A 17022-nucleotide genomic window follows, 5' to 3' on the forward strand; every position below is an offset into this window, starting at 1 on the left:
CCATCTTTTGTTAATATATATTTTTTTGTTTGTGAAATAATAGTATTTGTTTAATATATATGATTGTGTTTGTTTTTCTTTGCTTATCAAATAGAAGCTTATGATCTTCTTATCTATATTGATAATTTGAGTTTTCGATATAAACGACAAGAACTTTGGAATAACTTCATAAATTTGTTGGAAATTCATATAATATTAACATATTAGTAATTGACTCATGTTGTTAATTGAGCAAGTCAGCACACTGTTAAGTGCCGATTAAAATAGGTCTCGCCTTTTTATCTCAAATTTGTTGTGTAATTAATTTTTTTTATCTGTGAAGTCAATTAAAATTGCAATCAATTAAAATTTATTTTTTGTTTATATATTTTGCTACCTACTTTTGATTGATTTCACCTTCTTCAATTAAATCAATTGATTTGTGCTCATAAATATATATCAATTCGTGAAATGATAAAATTTTTAAAGTAGTAAATATTAAAAAAAACAAAACTTTATTTTGAGTTTGTATATTGTATTTGCTTCATATCAATTGATTTAATTTGATGGAAGTGCATTAAAAATATCAATTCAAATACTAAAAAAAAAGATAATCAAGCAGCAACGCCCTCCTCATGCAGCAGCATCTGATCAAAGTGCCACACACCTGAAAGTTGATGCCATAAAAGAAAACACAGCGTTTAGATTCCGTTTTGTTTTTTGCTAAAACAATTTCTTTCGTTGAAAGAACTAGGGAAAGAAATATTCAACCAAGTTTTGTGTAGCTTAATTAGAATTTCTTACCATGTCCTTTACCAACTCTTCTGAGCTGAGCAACGTACTCAGAGATTTTTTTTATGGCTTCCACCTAACCCAATAAAAAAGAAGTGCTGAGTTTTAGATCTACAAAAGCTTCCTTGCAGTGTTTTGCATACAATCATGTGCAAATCATTATGCCAGTAAGCTATAAGAAAGTTTTATTAAATTGCAACGTCACTTTACCTGTTCACCCAAAAACTCGCTTTCAATAAAATCTGCCAATTGCACATCATTGTTCTTTGAGGCAACCTGTCAAACAAAATCCAACATGTTCAAAGAAATGAATTTTCACTTTTGACAACATTGAAGTGAACACAAATGAGACAAATGGCGTGCTTGTTTGGATAGCTACTATAATTGATTCTAAGACCCAAAATTATGGTGAAAATTTGAAAAAGTGGAAATGACTATTTGTTGCTTTAGCTTTCAATGTGATTTTGGAATTGAATATGAGGAAATTGAATTTAATGATCCGAACATGCTATGAACCCAAAACTAGGACCAAACAAACTTATCTTACACTGTGCAAGTTAAGTAATTTTTCATTGGTTAGCTTCTCCAACGACAGAGCAAGTTCCATTGCTGCCACAAGAAACAAACACAAAATACATTTAGTTCCAAACATACAAATTTCTGCAGGGGAAGTTCATCAGACAAAGCAAACACTTTGAACAAGTTGGCTTACATACATCATGTGTATTTGTATGCAACGTTTCTGCTAAGAATTAAAGCATAATGTATTTCCTAACATAACTAAATCAACATATGTGCATACAAACAAGATAAATGCAACGTTAAATCATAATTCATTTCATTTTATAGAATATTTCAAGTGGATGATCGAGCTCCAGATTAGGGAACATCCAAAGAACAAGATACTAAAAAACAAGTAATTGGAATTCATATGATTTAAGATGTTGTGAATGCTACTCATTTCAGTTTTGCTAAATATGTTTTCAAATTCTAAAAATATAAGCCTCAACAAACTAAAACACACATATCTCATCATTAAAATGCACAACAATGCTCCGCAAAAGTGAAAAGTTTAATTATAAATTATAAAATACATGAAAAAAACAGAACAAGGGATGACAAACACACTAACCATACAGGGCATCTCCCTTTTCCTCATGGTCAAACTCAGAAAGAGGCATCACTATGGATTGCAACTTCACTTTTCCACCTCGTTTGTTCTTAAAATTACATTAACACACACACAAAAATCTCAGTATCATTTTCTAGAAGATAAGATTGAAAATTTGCATATTCAATTGACACATGCAACATATTCTCGGAGATTGAAAGCTGTAATTTATACTTGATATTCCATTAATTTCTCAGCATGCTCCCTTTCCTCCTCGCTTGACTCCTTGAAAAACCTGTAATAATCACAATCATTAATGAACTACTCCTCACAAGGTAAATCAAAATACTACACAGCAAAACCTATAAATATATAACGAAATCATTACTTGGCAAGACCCTTGAGCGCGACATTGTCCCTATCGAAGTAGGCAAACATCGCATGATAAACATACGAAACATTGTACTCCACACTGCAAAGTGAAAAAAAAAATAAAATTAAAGACCATCAAACAAGATAAACCCATAAACAGATAAAAAAAAAAAAAACCTTCTTCATCTCGTACCCATAAAAGTCATGTTAATTTATAACGATTCATGAATATAACTAAAAGGAGACTTAATTTGTTAATTTTTTTGAAGTGAGAAAGGAAAAAAAAAAAGAGAGGAGAAAAGTTAGAAGCAGGGTAACGCACTTGATCTGTTCGTTTATGGTAGCCTCGCAGTCATCGGTGTATTTCTGGCGAGCGAGGGAAGCTTGTGGGACGGTGGGAACAAGGTCGAGCTCCTTCTTGACCTCTTCAAAGGGTTCAAAAACGACGCCGGTTAAGGGGCGGTTGTTGGTGTCCTTGGTAGCGCATGGAACCAAGTTTTTCCCCAGAGACTGAGAGTAGCGAATAATACCAGAAGAAGAAGAGTTGGGGAGAGGGAGTATATGGTCGGCGTTGGCTTTGAGGAGAGAGAAAGATGAAGCTGTTCTGAGAAGCATGGTTGCAGAGAACACAACACAACAAGGGGAATGAATGAATGAATGAATGAACTATGAAGATGCGTTAGTTGAGTAATTGAGGTAGTGTTGTGTGGTGGAGGAAGTTGATATAGACGTTGGAGTGGGCGCGTGGCATGCTCGTGGTTCGTCTCAGGATTCGTTGAAATATCTATTCTAGACTCTTCTTCTTCCTTTCCTTCCAATTATATTGCTTCTTGTTTCTTTCATCATTTTCATGGCTACGGTTTTTCTTCTTTATTTTTATATATATTTAAACGAATTGTCACACGTTTTTTGTTTTTTGGTGGCTTCTATGGTGGAGAAGGGAGTCATGTGGTCCACTCGTGAAGAAGAAAAATTGTTTGTTACAGTATAGAAAGTTTCCTCAGTGTCACTGTTCCAAGTCTCCATTTTGCCTATTGTTTTATTTCTTCCATTTCCAGTTCCGAAAAGGGTGTGTGATCATTCAATGCAGGTGGGTTCGAAGGCGCCGGAGACAAAAATCCATTCACTCCAAAAGCCTTCGCGATTCGGTATTGGGACAAAAAAGATCCGCAGCGGGTTACCGAAGCCACAGTTTCTTTTGTCCAAGGCGCCGCCGATGAACGCGGCGGCGTTTGCGAAGCTAGCCGCCGGCAACGCACTCTTCCAAGCGGCTGCCGGAATTCTGCGCCGCCGCGAAGCTCCTTTGCTTCCCGGAGGATTACTTCAAGGGGCGCAGAAGATGACCGTTGGGGAGAACAAGATGTCGGCTCTGGATATGAACGATGGTGTAGAGTAAAAGAGCATGAATGAAGAGGAAGAATGAAGAATGATAGGGCACTCCAACTCTAAAGGATCCTAGTTTAAAAAATTTCAATATGTAGGCTTTTTTCCCTTTCTTTTGTTCTTCTTTAATTATTGGGTCAAACTTATAACTCCTTGAATCTTCATTATTTGATCTTGGATCTTTCTCGATTTAAAATAATGCAAATTAAATAGAGGAAGTGGAGAAAATTCTATTAGTATTTCTCTGGTTGATCAGTAATGACAGAAATGGTAGTTACGGGGGTTGCAAAAATACACTAGGTCATTTGGTCTAGCTAATTTAATAAAAAAAAGTTAGATTGAAATTTTTTAAGAAATCTATTTAGTTAAATAAGTTAAACAAGTCTTATTAAAAATTTGTTAACCTGGCTAATAATATTTTATAATAATAGTATTATTATTAATACGATATATAATAAGATAATTATTTTATTTAAATTACATAAATTATTTTAGTAATTTGACTGATTTGAATTATTTTAACTAATGTTTGAAATAGGTTAATTTGTATAAACACAATTGGATATAAGAATATAGATTTCTTTTTCTTCCTTTGGTGAGACGTAAGATTTTGGTAGCATGGGACTATAATGTTTGTAGGAAAATTTCATTTATATCTTATAGTTTAAAATTGTCTTACTATTTTTAATGAATTTTGTTGGTTTTGTGTAAAAAAATAATATTTTTTACACTTCTTAATATAAAGATTAAGTACAACCCTAAAAATTGGCTCGTGATGAATAATATATGGAAACTTGGACTATAAAAATATAAAATAGATTAAATTAGACTTAGGTAAGACTTAACGTAACACAAATCATTTCTACCCCTAGCTATTATGATGAATTATATATTTGCTTTAACAAGTTGTTGTGATGAATAAATTTGGTGGGAGATATAAGATTTACTTGGTGGTAAATAATAAAAGAGAGAGAAATACATAGTGAGTTCAAATCACTCCACTAATAAAAACTAGTAGTTAACATTTGTTCAAAAAAAAAATTGATTTGGTGTGATGAATGGCAAAAGTTGCATAGGATGGCTATTGTTTGGTGTAATGAATTGACCTACATTATTTGCTTGTTAGCATAGTCCATAACTCCACAGCCCAGCTTGAAACCGAAAGTATTGTAACGTATTGTTATCTTAATTAGATGTTTTTGTAGAATTTAATTAAATGAAGTTGCTCAACTAATTAAATATTGTCTTTGATTCATTTGAAATGGGAAAAAAAAATTACACCTTTGGAAAATGGCTCTGCAAATTATAAAGTGCAGATTAAATTTCAATTGATTAACAATTTATCATATTGCAGACATATTTTACATATCAATAGAACTATAAAAGGGTCTTGTATTGTCTATTCTATATCTTAACATATTGCTGACTATAGAATGGCAAATTTTCGAGCAATGCTGGTGTTGTCCCAAGAGCTATTAAACAAAATTTTTATATATTGGAAGCTTAGAATGTTGGGTATAACATGAAACTAACATTACCAAACCTTTACAGTTTACAATGAGAAATGAAAAAGTAACAGATCTTTGAGACTTCAAAATTTTATAAATGAAAATGTAACATATGCTGGTTTAAATACCCACTGTAGTACTTAGTTGCCAATTTGACTTTCCTCGATGCAATGGAGTTTTCAAGAACAAGCTGTAATTGAACATAAGTCTATAACTCAAAACACTTTTCCAATAGCTGAATGCATTTCAAGACTCAATTATCTGATATAATATTTTTTTCATAATAACTCATTTACTAGAATTGATCAAGGACAAAACTCAAGCTGCAACTTTCAAGAACAAAAGCATTTACTACGTTACAATTTCTGTCACCTTCCAATCTCTACTTTCCTCTTGCAATACAACGTTCTCTGTTTGACATTCCGAGGATACACAGATCTGTTTGACATAACCTTCTTTTCGTTGCTCACACATCAGATCTGTTTAACATACTTCCATCATTTGTGATTTCATTTAGAACATGACCACTTACTTTTACTGTCCAATACTAAACAGAATATGAAAATAAGCATTAGTTTTAAATAATTATAGAATTTTACTTATGATTTAGCGTTCAAACTTCAAACATAAAAATAAGAAGAGAATAACTTTTAGTTAGTTTTTTTTTTGTTTTTTTGTAAAACAAGGAATGAATTTTATTTTATTTTTATAGGGGGAATTAATATTTTTTTTACTATATCTGGAGTTGAAGACATCTAAATGTGACATGAGATCAATGCCATTTTTCGAAGGATAATTTTATCTACAACTTTCATTAAAACAACCAAAACTGATTCTACTTGTAAAGTGTTACAGAGAATATAATGAAAAAAAAAAGTCTAATGCGAATACAACCTAGTTGGGCGTCAAAGTGTCCTGAAAATAGTTATTAAAGTTTTTCATTGCATTATATTGTTTAACTTTTAAAAGTTATTTTGATTGTCAAAAATTGATTTTTAGAGAGTAAAAAAGGTAAAAAAAAAAAAGAAAAGAAAAAGGAACTGTGCAAAGAAGAATATAGGTAATAAAAATATGAAAATAAAGAACTAAAACAGCTTACAAATATTTTGATTCTTTATTTTAAAAATGAAAAATATATTTTTAAAAACTTATTATTGTCAAACAAGTATTTTTTTTTTGTTTTTTTTAAATAGAAAACTTAATTCTTGTAAAGTCCACATAAGATTGGAGATAGTAATATAAAAGTTATTTGTATAAGAAAAAAAATATGTATGCACATATACACTGTTTAGACAACTAATTAGTAATTAGTAGAATACTTAAAATAAATTATTAAAATAAAAAGTTTAATATATTAAAATTGAAAAGCATATTATTAAATTTTAAAATAATTTAAGTTGTTAAAAAAACTACTAATTGATGTTTTTTATTATACTAAATGACAATTAAAAATAAGTGTGTGTAAATTAACAAATTTTACAACCATTTGTTAACGTAAGCACACTTATTTTTTAGTCAAAATACGTTAATAAATTTTACAGCCAATATATTTTAAGATAATCTCGATCTACATACAAGTTAGCAAGTTGTATAATTATTTTAAAATACACCCAGATATGATTTAAGTTACTCCCACAAGTTGGTGTATGTCAACAAATTAATATAACATTCAATGACTTACACCCACTTAATCTTTTAAAAAAGTAGTAGTTAGGAGTTATATATAACTATAAAATTTTAAAATACACCTAATACATAACTTGTTAATTTATATCTACTTATTTTCTAAAAAATAAGTTAACAAGTTACTCCGATAGAAACTTATATATATATATATATATATATATATATATATATATATATATATATATAAATGAAATATCTATCATTTTCTTATAGTGAATTTTGACAAGAAAAATTATATATCTTACCAACCTGTTCTCCTTAATTACTTAATTGCTAAATGCATTTTTTTTATTTCTTTTCACCGCAATCACTTAGTCTCACACTTTTTTCTTCTTCCTATCTTTTTCTTTATTATAAAAATTATTGTACGAAGATATTTATAAAATAACATTACTCGTTAATTACATAATGACACATAACCCAACTCTATCTTATGGTATATATATGGCTAATATGATTCAAGTTAACATATGGAAAAAGATATATAGTTTGATAGGGAGAAATTATCCGATCCATAGGTACCAATTTATTTATGGTAAATTGCTAAACATTTATTAATAAATTAATCAGTATCGAATAAACATTAATTAACTTGATAGCTAACTGTATGAGCGGTTTCCATAAAAAAATGCCATATCAACTCCCTAGCTTAAGTAATCAAAAGTATATCTAGATATGAACAACTTACCAAGAGTAACTTGATACATGGGAAGTTCAAAATTGAGAAATGAAACTCATCTCGTGTGGTTGCTAAGAAATAAAAGAGAATTGAAAAAATGGTGTGGCTACAATTTGTCTCATCATCTTACATGTCTATTTGGGATGAATTAATTAAAAAAAGAAGTGACAATACGATACACATCAAGACTCAAGAGTCTTCTAAACAAGACAGAGTACGTAGGGTGTGATGTTTAATTACCATTATAGTGGAGGCCGCCTAAGCTAGCTAGCCCTAATTAATACAAATGCATGCATGCAATTAAATTAATTATATTTAATGCACTAATGAAATCCAAATCTGAGTGCCTAAATAAAAATTCATCAATTAGTAAGAAATGAAAACATTCCGTGAATGCTCTTCATCTTAATTTCTCTTCTTTTATCCCTCATTTTTCTCGGACTCTATGAAAAGTCTCATTAGAAAACCAAACTCTTACACGAGGCCTACAAGGTATTACTTGAAGAAAATAAAGTGATTCCCTTAAAAGTAAAATAAAAAAAAAAAATTATGTTTTAGAATTCTTTTGTAAACTATTTTTTTTCTAGCTTCCAATAAAAACATTGGATTACTTATATTTTTAAATTGTGATCTAATTATTATGGATACGAATATTTGAATGTATCACACGCGCACACACATAACATACGAGCCTAAGCAGATAATGATACAATCATAGCTCACGAGATTAGTCCTCTTACATTTCAACTTGTTAAAAATAAAATATAGTATATGACGGGGTTCTGATGTATCTGTTTCATATTGGGCAGAATTTTCCTTGATATGAAATATATATTGCCCTTGACCCAAGAACACGAAGAAAATCAAAACCGTTGACTAAGCATGCTAAACTATGGGCCAAGACTAGCTAGCCTAGAATAGATGAATAGAATGAACTCCAGTTTCTGGGTAATTAAGAAGCTAACTAATTTGTTGATAAATCGCTTCAAATTAAAACAATCATATCATATACTAATTGTGCCCTCTCGTATATATATATATATATATATATATATATATATATATATATACACACACACACCAATTATTATGCCTTTTTTTAACAAAAATCTTTTAACCTTTATTTGCCTCTTTGACTGAGCGTATCTTTCAAGTTTTAGACCGAGTTATATATGTATTTTAGATCGGGGTCCTAAATTTACTTATCACCCTATATTATATTTTGTAAAAGTTTTTTTTTGGAAACTCGGCCCTTGAACAAATATATTAGCCGTTATCTAAAGATTTGGCAGTCAAGAAAATAAAGTTCAAAATAACAAGAAATCTCCACTTTTAAAATAATGTCCAATCAGCTCGAGTTTAAAATCTCATAACATTTCATTTTTTTAAAAAAAATCTCATAACATTAGAAAAACGGTCAATCTCATTTCAAAATACTTTAATCTTAAGTCATTTGTCAATGCAGTTAATTAGAGAAATAACACTAAATTAGGTTTTCTTGAGTTCTCACAAATTCCCTAATGAGATTGACCGTTTTTCAAATGTTATGAGATTTTTAATATGTTTGTGTCTCACATAGATAATTTTTTTTATCACCAATTTAACCTTATAATAATATCTTGAATAAAACAACATACGTACATCTTTTGATACATATAATTGATTGACTCGTTGGTGATGCGTAACTTAACTCGTTGCAAATATACAAGCCTTGGTCACTTACATATATATGTGCAGCACTCAATTTAGAGTATCCTTAAGTGTTGTTGCGTGCACAAGGCATTTATTTCCCTGTGATTTATATAAAATGAATGAATTGAGTCAAACTATATTATGCGCACAACTAAAGAAAGCTGGAGAAAGTAATGTTAACGTGTGTATTCACGTGAATGTTTTGTAATTGTATGTCTAACAAACATCCACGTAACCACGTTAAGCTTCATTTCTTGGTACGTATTAACCTGGTTCTTACAAACCCTAGTCCTATACTCTTAACTAAGACAACTAAACAGGCTATAGCACTCATTTAAGAGTCAAACAACGTGGAAACCACATTGTCAAACCCTCACTATTTCAATTTACAACCTTTGGCGGCGCCTACGATAACCTTTGGTTTATCTTCCCATGGGACCCGAATCCGCTTATTATAGTGTGTCATAAGATAATTTTGTTTTCTCTTCTAGTTCTTGGAGTTCTAACTTAAACACTAATTAGATAGTGACTATAAATTTTAGGGTTTGAGATAGTTTTTTATGATTAAATTCTAGCTATCTATCTTTTTTATTCTTTTAACATTTTTAATTGTAAGATTATATACCAACGTTTTATATTTAATTAGTTTATTTTAATATTTTACTCTTTGATAATCTATTCGATTTTATCTTATAATTAACACTGTTGACTTTAAACATAATTTTTCATTTTTAATTTATAAAAAATACATTTAACTGTGACACTAATTACAAGTATCATCAATAAAATATTTTAAGCATTACATATACTTTAAAAACAATCGTTCGTTTATTTAATACTTCTAATTAATAAGGCATTAATATATTTGGTTAGACTTTTTAAGATAAATGTCAACTAACTAATGTCTTAAAGACACTAGTTAAAGAAATAAAAGAAAAAATATTTTCAATGAAATGCATAAAAATGTCCTCTACTATGATTTTTAAATGCGTTTCATATGATTTTTAATATTTTTTTCATTTCTTAATTAATGCTCTTAAAACACTCATTAATAAGACCATTTTTTTAATACCTTCAATTGTAAAAAATGGAAAAGGTTATCGACATCAATTTTTTATCCTCCATTGGACGGTATCCTCCTTTGAAAATAAGTGTGTGTTTGGATAAATGTGTATAAAGTTCATTTTAAATAACCATTTACACTAGCAATAGAGTTTGATTATAAGAATAATGATGGCCTAATTAGGGGTAGAGTTTGAATATTATATTGAAATATTTATATTTATAAAAATGACTATTTTTTAATATATTCATACCTATGTAGGTAAAAAGGAACAATGCTTGTATATATACCCAATAATAAATATCTATATACTTATATTTATATCCACTACTAATATTTTTTTGTTTTGTTTTATTTTGAGATCACAAACATTTTTTTAAGGAAGTAATTTGAGTCAGATAAAACTCCTATGTTTCGTTTGACAGGGATAATGAAAATAAAAGAAAGATATTTGAATTTAAAAAATTGTAGAAAGTGTGACACCTAGATGAGACCCACAAGATATTTCTTTTCTATTTCATAATTCGGTGACAAGATTGGTAAAAACGTGAAAAATGATGGTATAAAACATATTAAAAATGTGTTGTGCGCAAAACCAAGCCAATATATATTATAACAGGGATCCCCTTGAATTTTACTTCAAAAAATAGAAATGTATAACATATGTAAAAGACAACAACATTTAAATAAAGAAAAAGGACGACGGGAAATAAGAAAATAAGAAAAAAAAATTCTTGACTTTTTTTGGTGATTAAATTTATTTCTAGTCTAAATGCAGCTAATAATTTGATGGTATGAAGTTAAGAAACACATAGTAAGAGTAAGACTACAGTTGCTAAGCCTATGTCATCAGGTTTGTTCACGAACGATCTGGACACCCAAGGCCTTTTTGGACCCTCTTGCAGTAACCAACTTGCGTTAGAGTGTGATGCAGAATTTCTCCTAAGAAACCTAATGAGTAATGACTAGTCACCATTGAATACGTGCCCCCAATTGCCCACTTGTACAACTTGGTTCTTTGTGCAAAAATATCCGCAAAGCACATTTTTTCAAATGCAGACATCACAAAATTCAGAAAGAATGAGTAATGAATTCTTTCATGTTAAAATTACACATGACCTTGGCATAGGAAATTAAATAAGCCAAGCCATTAATTTATTTGATAAGAAAATTTTAAAAAATAAAAATTCTTTAGAAGTTGAGTCTGATTGATAGTTGAAAGTTATACTCACAAAAAGCTAGCGGCTAGCCTCACACGGTGTTGGCCATTATAAATACACACTCCTTGTCTCTCATTTTGTCAAGTTCAGTTGCCTTGTGTTCCTAACTTTCTGTTTTCCTGCTTTATACTTTTAAGCTTTAACCCTCCAAACAAAGAATTTTTGTAGTACCCCCGCCCCCCCCCCCCCCCCCCTTTTCTTTCTTTCTTATAATCAAATGGCTGGGAATTCTCCATGTGCTTCATGCAAACTTCTGAGACGCAGGTGTACCAAGGACTGCATCTTTGCTCCTTATTTCCCTTCCAATGATCCTCAAAAGTTCGCCTTAGTTCACAAGGTTTTTGGTGCTAGCAATGTTAGCAAAATGCTTCAGGTATCTCATACACTACCTATGCCTCCTTAGCTTTTTTTTTTTTTTTTTTACTATGAAAGGTGAAATTAAAAAAAGGGATATTCAGATTTATTTTAAGCTTCTTGGATTTGATAACTTTTTGGTTCAAAATGGCTTTTAACCTCTTCTGCTATTCCACATCTACTAGTAAAATGTTCAAAATGGTATTAGTATGACAAAACTCTTACTTTGTAAACTCGTTTTTGAAGTTGAGTTAGGTTGAAACACAAATTCTAAGATGTAAAAGATGTATATAATTGCTTCAGGAACTTCCGGTTCACCAGAGAGCGGATGCTGTGAGTAGTTTGGTGTATGAGGCACATGCAAGAGTTCGGGACCCGGTGTATGGTTGTGTTGGAGCCATATCCTATCTGCAAAACCAGGTTTCTGAGCTTCAAATGCAGCTTGCAGTGGCTCAAGCAGAGATACTCTGCATCCAGATGCAGCAGGAGCCAGCGATTCCAAACCCAGAAATGGAAGACCCAGATCAGAAATCTTACCTTCTCCAAAATGAACTCCCTCAGTACCTCAACTATGCCTCTTCTAGCAATGTAATCTATGACTCTCTCTCAAGAGAGAGTATTTTTGGACATGACATGGTTTCTTGAATGCAAATGCTTCTTGAGTTCTTAGTCCCTTTTTTCAAATCATTTAGACAATCTTTTTCATGCACAAAATGTTGGCAACATATTCTTTTAGTTTTAATATACTCTTTTCTTTACTGATGGTTAAAATTTAGAAAAATGACTAATGGACACTCATAAGTTATTTAAGGCCTAGAGAGATAAAAGAGATTGAAGAAGAAAAAATATATGTATAATAAATGTTATGATGTGATAGAAAGAAAAAAAATATTTGATGTCATATCAATATTCTAAATTTATTAAAAATCATCATATATTTTTATAAGCTTTCTTTTTTATTTAATAAATTTTATAATTTTTAATATATACTAACTAATGATAAAGAATATGAGAGAGAAAAATACGTTAAAGAGTGATTAACCACCTCTTATACTATTCCATATACATATGTGAAGCATTGAAAGTTGTCTGAACTTCTAAACTATTTTTTTGAAGTTAAGACACATGAATGCAGTTTTAGAGTCAACTCTAGCACGCGGTTAAGTACCGGTGAAGTCACTCAGACTCAGAGTGTTCTTAATTAGTAATACTAGTAATTAACCCATTAAACTAATAATTAAGATGCTTGATCATTAATGCATTCAGATGAGGGTCGGTGAGCTTTTTTAAAATGGCAAACATTCTGATGATTAATTATAAATTTACCATCTCATGTAATTGAAAGACAACTCACAAAGTCTGGCAAACATAAAATCATTTTGTTTTTCCACTAGAATTGTATTTTTGTTGTTTGTAAGTACGAATAAGTGTTGAAACTCTTTTTGTGGACCTCTACTTTAGTTTTCCTTCAACACCCTGAAAAGCCGTGCCATTCTCCGTTTGAGAACATTTTATATTTTCCACTGTTATAAGGATAATGAAAAATTATATTAGAAATATACTAATGATAACAATAATTAATTTTCAATATTTTAATATTTATTTTTAACTACTCTTTTAGGATAATACTAAAAACTATTATATTTTTATGGATTAAATCAATGATAATTTTTTTATTAGACAGGATGGTATTTTTAATTATTTAAAAATTTAATTTATATTAATGATCTTTTTTGATGATTAGGGGTATCTTTTAATTATTTAGAGAGGTGGAATTTACTTACATCAGAATAATACACTCCTTATTATTCATTTTTTTAAAATTTATTAGATATAATTATGTATTTGGAAAACATGCTTTATGAAATTTAATTTATATGAAATATGTATTTTTTAAATGTGTACATCTTAAAAATAATAAAACTTGGAAACAAATTAATATTATAATAATATTAAAAAAACAAAATTAAATGACTTGGTATTATAATAACTTAATTGATTTGATAATATTATTAATTTGATTACAAATGATTTGATAATTACATATTATTTATTATTAATCTTTGTAATGTGGTAAACCAAATTATGAAAACTATATAAAGGATTGATAATTTGAGATTTGAGATTTGAGATACATTAACAACTATTTTCTGTTAATTTCTTGTTTTTCCTTTTTCTTTTTTCTTTTTGGGCATTGTCTATGAGGTTTTAACATGCTTTTTGTTCTCGAAGGACAAAAGTTATCAAGTGAAACACTTTTTGAATTTTTAAAAAACAAATAAAAAATATTGAATTCTGTGGTTTGGAGTGAATAAATTGCTAATTTTTATTATAAAATTCATATTTTGTACGAAATCGAATAAGTTTTTCTGTTAAAAATCGAAGATTATATATGTAGCATGCAAGTAAGAGATTTTGATATTCATAGGTTTAGTTTTAGTCTTTTGTATAAGGAAAAGTATCTGAATGGATGATAAAAGTAACGTAGCAGAAGATTATATAGCAAACAATAGTTAAAAAAGGAAAATGAACTGTGAGAGAAGGAAAAAAGATAGAAAAACAATATGAGCCATTGATTGAAAAGATAGTAAAATTCGATTTCACACAAAATGAAATTTAGGAGACAAATTGAACAGTAAGTCTTACTTTGCTTGTTTTTGACAAGTGTGAGAATTTGTATGCAAAGCATTTAAATTAATCAATTAAAGGAATTACATTCAAATTTCCAATTTTGTCCAAGCATAATCTTATTTCAACTAGATCACAAGATGTACACTGAGGTAGTGATTCAATGCCTTTAGATCCCTTTTGGCACTGAGAATTGTGCTTCTAGTTGACACCTAGTGAAGTGCTATTTAGTATGAACTTGCCCGAAAAGATTTATTATTAACCAATAAAAATATATAGCATTAACAAATCATGATAAGAGTTTGTTTTAATTAAACGAGAGGGACAAACACCAAGGGTGGTCGAAAAGGAAGGTCGTTGCGGTAACTATTTGGAAGCTCTTTCATGGTGATTGGTGATTGGTGTCATCACCACAAACAGACTTTCAACCATGCAATTGTGGATGAGATCCACAAGATGTGGAGGTTGAAAAGAGTAAAAGGAGAGGCTTTATGGAGCTTTTGCAATGTGGGTCAGAGACCACTAGTATTGTTATTTTTCCTTTGCTTTATGTTTTCCCTAGTATGTTTATCTTCGTCACTAACACTTTTTAGTAATGGCTAAGCCCCCTTCGACAGGAACACGAGAGGTACAAATAAGCAATTAATCACTTCAATATGCAACTCATACTTGAAGAGTAAAATTGGTACATTGGTAATATTTTTTTTTAAAAATCCAATAAAAAGGCTCTAATATGTATAAAAAAAGTGTTCGGATAAGTGTAATTTTAAAAATGTTACTAACATTGTGACACTTCAAACAAAAAAATATATGTATTTTATAGTTAGAAAGTAACAAGAGAATGTTTATAAATTGACCATAATCTCAATCCTTATTCAACCTAGGATTTTTGGTGTGATGAAACAAATAATATTATCCCAAAATTAGGAATAAATAATTTAAAAGAGTTAATGTAATGGTGTAAGATTTTGTTGTGATCATAAATTACGAGCGAGAATAGTCTCTAATCCAATGGGTTAAAGACAACCGTGATTTCTCACCAAACAAAAAAAATTCAAGATAAATAGAAAGTTTATGCTTATAATGAAATCTTAAAAAAAATATATTAAAAACTAAAAAAATAAAAAATAAGAGATGTTCTATTTGACCCTTAACTTCTCCTTCCTTCTTTGATATTTTCATATTTTTGAATGTATTCTTCACAAATTAAGTTTCCTTTGGGTCTCTTCTTTACTCTACGCATGTTACTTTCAGCCATTAGTTTATCCTTTATTGTCAAAAGTTATCAAATACTGCATGCATGATTTTCGCTTTAACTTCCATATCTAAGCTGTCCATTTCTTGGCATACCACAATTTTCTAATCATAGTAGAAAAACGTTAAAATATTTCAAGAGGTTTCCTCATTTGGATCAGCTTCTAGCTTCTAGCTAGCTGGTTCACGTGGGGGGTCTGTGCAAGAAAGTGCCCGATTTATGGGATGTGCACAACATATTATATGAGCTATTATATGTATAGGATTTCTATACCCATCTCTCCAAACAACTTTATGTCCAAAACAAAGCATTATTATCTTAAATGCTCAAGAGAAAACCAGAAAAGCCTAATAATAGTGGGCGACAACCGACTGTTCTTTAATTAAAAAATTCAGAGGAAAAAAATGGTGTAACAACAGACTTAAACTTGAAAGATTCCTCATCAAACTTTGTTTAATGTGAAACATTTTCTAGTCAAACATGAATTTTCATTCATTTAATTTATCTCTACCGAATCCACCTTGTCTTAGCACGGTTCTTGTCTGTATCTAGCTGTATACTAGTGATCCTATTCTACCATTCTAAAATCTAAACTAATCAGTGGCGAACCTTCTTTAGAATTAGGTCGGGTCCCTCAAAAGTTTCGTGTGTGATTCTAATTGACCTACTGAACTTAATTTTTTAGTTTTTTGTAATCAAAGTTAATTTGAAGAGGTTGCTACAACAACCATATGGCCCATAAATGAACTGGTACAAAAAATTTATTGGGTAATATCATTTGCCTTGCTTAATTACAAGAATAATACTAAACCTTCCCTTTTAGTCTTTACCAAAATAAATAAATAAAAAAATCCCTTTTATAGTTGTTTAATTTTAATTATTTTATTTTATCAATAAAGAGAAGAAGCTTATGTTATGGAGGAAGTACAAGGGGACCCTTTTTGTCACTGTTTGCAATGTTTGTGTCACGAGTTGTTTCTGTTAGGAAAGATTGAAGATTGAAGTAATGGTTTGTAAATTTATGTTACAGGCTCACAGCCCTGTTAGGTTGAACATTAAAAATGACTTCACATGCTTTATCCGTTAACAACTTTATGTTGAATTTGCTTTTGAATTTTTTTCATATACACACATATTAAAATACATCTTAAAATAAATAAAAAAATAAACAAATTTTAACATAAATAAAAAAGTAAAAGTAAAATGCTGTCCATTTTGATGTTCATACACTATTTTATTTTATTTATTTCATCCTTTTCAATATTAGCAGCACGAATGTGGTATTCTTGCAACATTTCAA

The 17022-nt window shown here is 29.8% G+C and overlaps 2 protein-coding genes across 2 annotated transcripts; one reads left to right on the forward strand and one right to left on the reverse strand.

The window, feature by feature from the left end:
* Positions 1-475: 475 nt before the first annotated feature.
* On the reverse strand, positions 476-2911 carry LOC114381059 (ferritin-3, chloroplastic). Its single transcript, XM_028340234.1, has 8 exons — positions 2577-2911; positions 2271-2354; positions 2117-2177; positions 1904-1991; positions 1319-1380; positions 982-1047; positions 784-847; positions 476-646 (listed from the first exon to the last, which is right to left on the reverse strand). The coding sequence occupies exons 1-8, from the start codon at positions 2867-2869 to the stop codon at positions 594-596; spliced, it is 771 nt and encodes a 256-aa protein (XP_028196035.1). The 5' UTR covers positions 2870-2911; the 3' UTR covers positions 476-593.
* Positions 2912-11587: 8676 nt separating this feature from the next.
* Positions 11588-12508, forward strand: LOC114380779 (LOB domain-containing protein 12-like). Its single transcript, XM_028339828.1, has 2 exons — positions 11588-11858; positions 12143-12508. Exons 1-2 carry the CDS (start codon positions 11703-11705, stop codon positions 12482-12484), a joined length of 498 nt encoding a protein of 165 aa, XP_028195629.1. The 5' UTR covers positions 11588-11702; the 3' UTR covers positions 12485-12508.
* The last annotated feature ends 4514 nt before the right edge of the window (positions 12509-17022 follow it).

This window comes from Glycine soja, chromosome 13 (genome assembly GCF_004193775.1).
Source record: "Glycine soja cultivar W05 chromosome 13, ASM419377v2, whole genome shotgun sequence".
NCBI lineage: Eukaryota > Viridiplantae > Streptophyta > Magnoliopsida > Fabales > Fabaceae > Glycine > Glycine soja.